Source organism: Belonocnema kinseyi, chromosome 8 (assembly GCF_010883055.1).
Source record: "Belonocnema kinseyi isolate 2016_QV_RU_SX_M_011 chromosome 8, B_treatae_v1, whole genome shotgun sequence".
Taxonomy (NCBI): Eukaryota; Metazoa; Arthropoda; class Insecta; order Hymenoptera; family Cynipidae; genus Belonocnema; species Belonocnema kinseyi.
In genome coordinates, this window is record NC_046664.1 from 96248844 (window position 1) to 96257701 (window position 8858).

At 38.5% G+C, this 8858-nt stretch overlaps 2 protein-coding genes across 4 annotated transcripts in view; one reads left to right on the forward strand and one right to left on the reverse strand.

The window, feature by feature from the left end:
- LOC117178815 overlaps positions 1-7858 on the forward strand; it is a 91526-nt gene extending 83668 nt beyond the window's left edge. The window contains exons 13-15 of the mRNA XM_033370306.1: positions 5057-5148; positions 5261-5393; positions 5535-7858. Coding sequence (XP_033226197.1) covers positions 5057-5148; positions 5261-5393; positions 5535-7606 — 2297 coding nt within the window. The 3' untranslated portion in view covers positions 7607-7858. The remainder of the gene's footprint in view (positions 1-5056; positions 5149-5260; positions 5394-5534) is intronic.
- LOC117178808 (ankyrin repeat and zinc finger domain-containing protein 1-like) overlaps positions 7819-8858 on the reverse strand; it is a 29862-nt gene continuing 28822 nt past the window's right edge. For all 3 annotated transcript variants that reach the window (XM_033370295.1, XM_033370294.1, XM_033370293.1), the window contains 2 exons: positions 8409-8582; positions 7819-8335 (listed from right to left, as the gene is read on the reverse strand). In XM_033370295.1, the coding sequence (XP_033226186.1) occupies positions 8156-8335; positions 8409-8582 (354 nt within the window). In that variant the 3' untranslated portion in view covers positions 7819-8155. The remainder of the gene's footprint in view (positions 8336-8408; positions 8583-8858) is intronic.

Here is an 8858-nt window from a genome sequence, read left to right on the forward strand (position 1 = left end):
GCAACCGCTCTCGCCCTACTCCCCTAAGAAACTGCGTGAGCCGCCATTTCTACGAAGACTGAGGACGGGGTTACTGAAAACAAGAGTTTGGTGTAATTTAAAATCTTCAAAAGCTTACAGAGCGCAAAAAGAAAGCGAGGGATATGTCAGAATATTTGTGAATATTTAGGGTTATTTCGAAATATTTTGGAATACCAAAAATATTTGAGATTATAAAGAATATCAAGAATACCAGGAATATCTAGGAATATTGAAAGAATAAGTGTATTGGGAATATTTAATGAATGTATCAGGAATATTGGAGTGATCGACGATTATATCAGGAACGCGAAAATATGTACCCCTTTGTTATCGGTTACTATTCGAAACCTATCCGGATTATATGTGGCTCAGCCAAGAATTAAAAAAATTGATTTATCTTTAGTGAGATAGGAAATTGGTCATTAATCTACTTTAGTAAATATTTGTATTAAATATTCGTTGTATTTCACTATTTGTTTTAATACAATGTTTTCAACTTTTCAATAAATTTTTAGTCACATATGACGTGGTGTGACCATCCAGATCGTTGGATTCAGAGATTGTAGCAAAGAGCTGAAAATTTTATAACTGGCCATGTGCCTTAAAGAGACCGGATAGAAACCGGGTAAAAAAGTATATCCTTATTTTAATTTCTCGTTCAATTTGCCAGATGCGAACCGAGTAGAACCAGGTAGCCGGTATACTTTCACTAAATAATTTACAAGGGTCCATATGCCTTAAAGAGACCTGACAGGAACCGGGTAGAAAATTATATATCCTTGTTTCAATTTCTGGTTCCATTTGCCAGATACGAACCGGGTATCAGGTGCACTTGCACTTAATAACTCACAAGTTGCCAGGTACCTTAGAGAGACCTGATAGGAACCCAGTAAACACGTTCTGTAATTGTTCCAGATAAAAAAAGGAACTGGGTTCTTTAGCAGTTGTTACATGGCGGTGACCGAATTGTTCTTATAGAACAAAAAGGCAACATTGTTCTAGAACACTGTGACAAAATTGCGACAGAACTGTTCTGTAACAATTGCTATTGAATTCTTCTAGAACAAACTGACCACAGACGCTCTATAATATTTGTTTCAAGTTTATTTTAGAAATGTGTCGTAACAGTGTTATATCGAAGTTCTAGAACCATGTTGCAAGTGTGTTCTAGAATCAATTAGGAACAAAGATTAGTTCGTTAACACTGTGGTCGAGCTTACCCTCGCGAATATCCCTAATGTGGATATCTTGGACGTATAATTTTTGTTAATCGGGACTGCGTACGCGCTATACCGGATCAAAATTTATCCATAGGGATGTCAAAATTTCCGCCTCGCAGGATATTCCCACGGGTTATCCCTGCAATAACCCGGGACATAAATGGGGTCAAATCGAATATCCCGGGATATCCTATTGCTGTGAGGGGTACAAAGCACTGTTCCATATTTGATAAATTACAGTTCTAGAACTGTTATAGAATTGTTCTAGATTTTTTACAATGCAGCGTACCAAAGTTCTAGAATTGTTACAGATCGGTTGTCACAGCGTTCTAGATCTGTTAAAGATTTTTTGTACAACATTTGTAATTAATTTTTAGAATTGTCTAGAAATGTAACAGATCGGCTGTCACATCGTTCTAGAACTGTTACAGAATTGTTCTAGCGTATGGGGGATGACATATTACTCGCATGTTCGTAACCTGTTACTGACCTGTTCTAGAACACGTTCTTTTGTGTTCTAGAACCGTTACAGATCTGTTCTGTAACCATGTTTACTGGGAACCGCGTAGAAAAATATGTCCTCATTTTAATTTCTAGTTCTATTTGCCAGATAGGAACCTCGTTGGATCTGGTAGCCGGTACACTATCACTTAACAATTCAAAAGTGGCCAGGTGCCTTAGAGAGACTGGATAGGAACCGGGTAGATTTATAATTTTATATGATTATTTTTATTTTGTTTCCATTGATCAGATAAAAACCGGGTAGACGCGGGTAGAATATTTAAACAACTTATTTTGTATTACCATTTTCCGGATAAGGACTGGGTAGACCCAGATAAATCTGACACATAGTATCGTATCGTATCATGCAACAAAAACTCAAAAAACAGCACTATGGGCATTTAATTTGTTGCTAAAGGCATCCATAGTATCTTAAGTAGTATGTTGCTACTGAAAGAAGATGTACTTGAAGTCGCATTCGGCCTATGTTAATGACACATTGTATATTTTTAATCTACTGTTAACGCTGCAAAAACAACTATTGTCGTTACTCCGTGACCTTCTCACGTAAAATTTAACTTAGAATTCGAATTGCAATAAATTAAAGGTTCATCTTACTGTATTTTTGCGTTTTTGTTGCATGATACGAAAGACATACTATGTGGATACAGTATAAGGGTATAGAGAGTGCTAAGATTTCTTTAAAATTACTGGGATTTCCCAGATTTTCAAAACTTCTCGAGATCGGGACTCTCGAGGAGAAATCAGACTCGGCTAAGCTCGGCAGGGTCTGGATGGAGTTGCCCGTTAGTTCGACTCACCGTGGCAGTCTGTGCATCACGAACGTGAGATAGTCTGAATGCTTCAAGCTTGGGGAAAGATATCCAAGATTTCGAAGAGTACCTCAGTTCTCCCAAGATTTCCAGCGCAGCAATATAAGATTTCTCGTGACTATAGCCCCTCGGCAGACGGATATGTGCTAATTTTTCAAGGGACCCATCTGGTAACCCTGCTCTAACCGCCATTTTAAGCACAGTCAAATCTGCATTAAGTACCTGTTTTGGACTGACCTTGACCATAAATTCAGAGTCTCCGAATTATTTTGTCTCTCTCCCTTTCTATCTCTGTTTTGTCACGCCTGAGTGAAGGCCATGCATCCCGCCGCAGCTCCTCTCACTCATCCCCGCGATGCAGCGTCAATTCTCGATGTACAACAATAACACCTTCGTAAAATAGTTTTTCAGTAAATTGAAGTTTTTTTGTCCCTTCATACCCGCATTAAAAGTAAATCAATTAAAAGTAAAAGCCACAACAATTACACAATTAAAGGTTGATACGGAATAATTAAGGGTATAAGTGGTATTCTGTCAAGTTTAATTGAACTGTTGACAAACACAAGGAAAAAAGTAACAATTGAATACAAATTAAAAAAAAAACTAAAATAGTCGTTTAAACAAAGTTTTGAATTTAAAATGTACCGTAAAATTGGGCTCAGCTGCACATATACTTTTATATATAAGCGCTATCTGGCCCTTTCTCGTATCATAAAGCGTAAACGTGTATGTTTAGTTAATAAACAAATATTTATCATCCCTTGAAGTCTGAGCGACTTTACCCCACAATGTTGTGCTAAGTCGCTTTCTCACGAAACAAAGTAAAAAAAGTACAGTGAAACTTTTCTATAGCGCCAATTTTGGGGCTGACGGTGGGTGGGAACTAACTCATTATAGCACGCCCCGCTTTTCTTTGTTCATGCTCGAGTGCTCGCCTGAGTGACAGCCGCATATCCCGCGCAGCTCCTGTTACACTTACATGCGGCGCGGCCTTAATTCTCGGAAGGGCTATAGAAGGGAGGGCTATTGCAGAGTTTCACTGTATTTGAAAGGAAAATGTTACAGAAAAAAATTAATTATAAGTTTTCTGATCATTTTAAAGCAAATAAAGTTATTAAAACGTAAAAAGTATGGTTCTTACAAAAATCATTCTACAGGACAGAATTTGCACAAATTTTGTGCTTGTGTTAGAAAATGTGATCTATTTCATGAGTTTTTTTCAAACAATGTAAACAGGTTTCCAAATATTAGAAGCACTCAGAAGCACTTTTTATTCTTTATAACGAACTTCACAAAACCAGATTTAAAACAAAGTTTAACATTTGGGAAAAGCAAAACAATCCCTAATCTTCAAATTTTTCATTCAGAGAAAAGAGATAATTAATTAAAAAGAATACGCAGTTACATAAATGCTTCAAACTGTAAAACTCATAGGTGTCATCATAGGTGCTATATGATGTCAAGTGACTTGCATTAAAAGTCATTAGGTTTTTCTAATAGAACTAAGAATTAACCAAATTCGCGGTCAGAAAATAAAATTCTGAATTCACTGTCATTTCTTGGAATCATCTCAATGTTAGCAAATTAATGACGGCTAGCGTAAGGAAGCGGGGAAGAAATGTATTGTCACTTTACAGTCAATGAAATAAAGATGTTAAACTAAAAATGTAAAAACAACCGATATTTTAAAGGGTTAGTCGAGATTCTACTCATTTACTTTGATTATAATTTGATTCAAAGATAGGAGAATTATAAAAAAAATTTGTTAGTTTTGTAAACTTAGTCCAGATGTAGGCTCCGGAAGCTAGGACTATGCAGGATTATGATCTTTTTCTGAAACATCGATCCCGACGCAACTGGAGGTGAATATACCTCCAGTTGCGTCAGGATGGCACAAGCACGAGACACTGTTCAGGAATCACTTATTTAAGTTGAGAACACTTTACGTAAGAATAAGCATTAGGACTTTATAATCCACGAGTCTGAACTCGAACCAAGCACGACATTTTAGGAAGAAACAGAGGAAAGAAAGCTGGAACCGTCCAATCAACTGAGCGAGCTACCATAGCAACACCCTGCCAGCTCAAACCCACGATCAGAAGGTTTTGGGTGACAAACAATAATAAAGGTGACTGCGCGGAACAATATAGCGTTAAGGAAAAGTCGCCAAATACTCACAAACCTTATTAGGAAAAGTAAACATTTCTTATTTATAAACAGATTTTAGATTTTAACTAAATCAAATTGAATAAGCCCAAAAAAAGTAAAAATTTTAATGGTCACCATAAATTATACGGATATGAACGAAACGTGGGCTCAAAAGGCACTAAAACAAGTACGGGGACATCGACCAGAATCTATCTAACTCCTAAATTTAACTTATTTTTAAAAATAAAACCTAAATGTAAATTTTGACTAATATTTAAAATGAAGCCACTCACGTGATGATCCTCTTTTGAAAACTGAATTTGTCTATTTCAGCTCTTCGAATTCACATAAGTTTGGAGATGAAAAAAGCATTAGACGCAGTTGGTGGATTTAGAATCGAGCATCGTGGTCTCGTAGACGTAAAAGTATACATTGTTTCTTATACCAATTATAATTTTTTTATATCCCTTTAATAAGAAGATACGTATGAATCAAATTTAAAATCTTGAATAATTTATTGCTTGATATTTTTTCAAGGGTAAAGGTTCAATGGACACTTACTGGTTGGTCTGCAAAGACGGAGGTATCGCCCGAGCTGCCGAATTGGATCTACCGACATTTTTTGAGGACGTGCGGCCAGTTTTCATGCGTCGTCTTCGAGAGGAAGGCACTCTTTGATGCGAGCCATACTCCCGACGGGATCTTTGGTACTTGAATAGACCAAGACCTCTACCTCCAAATCCTTGCATCCGCCTCTCCCAGCCCAACCTGAACGACCACCTAAGAAAGTACCAAGGCACCGGAAGGAGGGGAATGACTCGTCTCTCCCATCCTGATCTTCATCCCTTGCCTGAAAATCCTCGGACACACCTCGAAGTAGAAACTCAGGATTCATCGTGCCTAGAAATCACTCGCTCTGACACTACAAGCCAGCAATCAGTCTCTCGATCGCCTGGCGGCCGGAGCCGCTACTCTCAACCTAATTTATCTAGTTTCCTCGGTCCTTACACCGATAATCGAAGAGCAGATCGACGATTTCGGATGTCTCAACCAGCCTTATACCCCAGCAGCTTCTCGTCAGCTCTGGACTGCGCCGTTGGTGCTCGCCTGTCCTTTTCCAGTTTACAGGAAGAAGAAAGGGTTACCTCTAAAGAAACCGCTCAAGATATCTTGGGCCAGAGTCCCAACTTCTCCAGAGTCTCTCGTGGTAATCTGCTGCGAGGTGGAAGAAGAGAAAGACTCTCGCAACCGACTCTGGTTACTGGTGACTATTATCCTGTTAGTTTTTCCCAGCAGAGGCTCTCACAACCAACTCTTGAAGTCGCAGGACGAGATCTAGTATCTTTCCTTCGTTCACCAACCTTTGCAAAACAAAAACGGTTCCCTGGACTTTCTCCTTCACCTCAAGGAACCCTGCAGCTCCCTTCAAAAAGAGATAGACTATCCCAGTTGGACTTTGGTTCTGTGGCTAGGAACCGAGTTCACAAAGATTGGTCTAACTACCTGGTCAAATTTAACCGCGACAGGTTCTCCATTCCCGAGTTGGAGACACAGAACGATTTGAGAGCGATCGCTGGAACGCCAAAGCAGAGGTTTAGCCTCGATAGCCAACTGAATCCTCAAACAAGTAGGCGCCGTTCAAATCTCCTGCCTATCGCTAGCTCGCCGGTAGAAAACCCAAGCCAAAAGTTACTCGGAGCTGTACAGAATTTCAAAGCCAAGAGTCCTACAGTCGAGGGACTCGAAAAAGTTTTGATAGCCACGACGACTCCAATCTTCCCTCCGTCCGAAAGATCTCTCCCGGCTCAAAAAGCTTCTCCGTTGCTGGCTGTCTCTCCACCTTTAGTTGTCACACCGAAACTTTCGACGAGGGAAAGGCTCTCAGTTCCAGAAATTAGAAGTGCAAGTCTTCGCAGACTTTTGGACCCGCCAATTCTGAAGCAAAGGCACAGCATCACTACCTGCACTGGGAGACACAATTCTCTCTCCCTTGCACTTAGCAAGGTCTGCGATAAGAATATTCTTTCAAGGATGTCGTTTGACGAATCTGGAGAACATTCAATGGATGTAGAAATTGAAGAAAGGCGCCGGAGTAGCGATATTTCGGGAAAGAAAGAAAGTTTAGGGAAAAAACTTTTTCAAGGAATGAAAGAGAATATAGGCAGAAAGGAGAATGTAGATAAAAGAGATAATATTGTACTAAAGAGAGAAAATACACTGAAGAATGAGAATACAGTAAAGGAGGAACCAGTTCACATCCAACGTCATTATGCTTATACTTATGAAACAGAAACCAAGTTTGAAGGGGGTCGATCTACAACAGGATTGGTTAAAGTCAACAAAGTGTCGCTGCCAAAAAAGAAATACTTGGAGAGCAATTTCGATGAGAACGAGCGAGTGATTACAACCGTAATCGAGACTGAAAATCCGTTGATTTTGTGCAGCCCAAAGTACATGAAAAAGACCCACGCTTATGGCAGTGATCCACCAAAGTGGATGAAAAAGTACCTTGATGGTGATGCGAGTACCTCACCGAATAAAGGGAAGAATTCTCTTTCTTCAAAATCTAGCAAATCTGATGAAAACATCTCTTTTGATAGTACGAAACTGAGTCCTCAATGGCTGAGAACTTCGAACGTACCGCCGCGAACTACGAAGGTGACAAAGACCGTTGAATCGAAGATGAATGTTACGAGAATTGTTAAGAATAAACCTTACATCAGACTGGAAATGGCGGATAACTATGAAAATACATCAAAAGTATGTGAAATCGTTACAACAGCTGTTGCAAACAGGACTGGTAGCAGTATTTTTGGATTTAATAACCCGCGTCGCAGTGATGGTGACACAGACACAGACTCAGAACCTTCCACTTCCATTTAAACATCTCGGTAATTTGAAATCGGTTCGCCTGTGAATTGGCTAAGCTGGGAATAAATGTGGTGTAAAATCTGTATTATATGTCACATAACTATCGTTCACTATCTTTAATATTATAAAGTGACTTGTCTATCACTGCAATCACATAGATGAAATAAATCGTTAGTTTTGTCAATTGTGAGAGTGAGAATCAATTCTACTTCTTTTCTTCGAGATTTTAATTATTTTCGGTACAAAATTTATTATTATATACAAGAAATACATGCTATTTCATAAAATTATATTTAATGCATTATATGTTAATTTTCTGGTAAGTTTTTCATACCTAAATGTCACAGACGATTTCTTTTGAAGAGCTCGTTACCAAACTCGATCTACATTAACAATCAAAAAGACAAAGACCAAAGGGCCTCTGTAACAATTTAAAACTTTTGCATGTTCCTTTTTTTTTAAAAAAAGACTGCAATCAACGTCCAACTTTTGAAGCAGGTACAACATCAAAATCCGGTTTCTAATATCCACAGGTTCTATTCCACAAGTTTATTATTTCAATTATGCAATGAACTTGTGATGTAGACGATGTTCCTTGAGGCAAGGCATGGAACAGAATTGATTAGCATTACATTCGAACGCCACTTGTTGATTTATGTCAGTCCCACACTGAAAGCAACGTAGCAGACATTTGTTGCCTTGCTGCTGTTGCAACATTCGCCTCTCAGCTGCTACAGCCCTCTGCAGAGAAATATTTATAAGCATCCCCACATCGATAAAAGTATGTAGGCCTATTTTAAATTACGAAAGTTACCTTTTCTCTATCACTAAGGTTGAGAAAATCTTGTTTCATTGCTTCCTCTTGTTTTTTCATTTCGAACTCTTGCCTTTTCTCCTTCTTTCTTTCTCGCTTAAGTTTCTTCTGCTGCTTCTTCTTCTCCAATTCCTCAGACTCAATATCGTTGTTAAGAGGCCCCGGAATTTGAGACTTGGACAGCAAAATTATTCTTTCGGTCAATTATCAAGTTTCAAACATTTTTCTCGATTATTTTAATTTTCAAAACTAACCAACTTATGATTTGCAGTATTCAAACAAGATTTTTATTCGAAACAATTAGACAATTTATTTAAATGAAAAACATTGAAAACTGTTAATATAAAATTGAACAATTGAGACTCCGGATTCTATAACCACGCATAAAATTTGCCTGGCCGCTTCAGGCCGCTCGAGTTGGCCCCTGATGGCTTGAAAATCAGTTTTCGA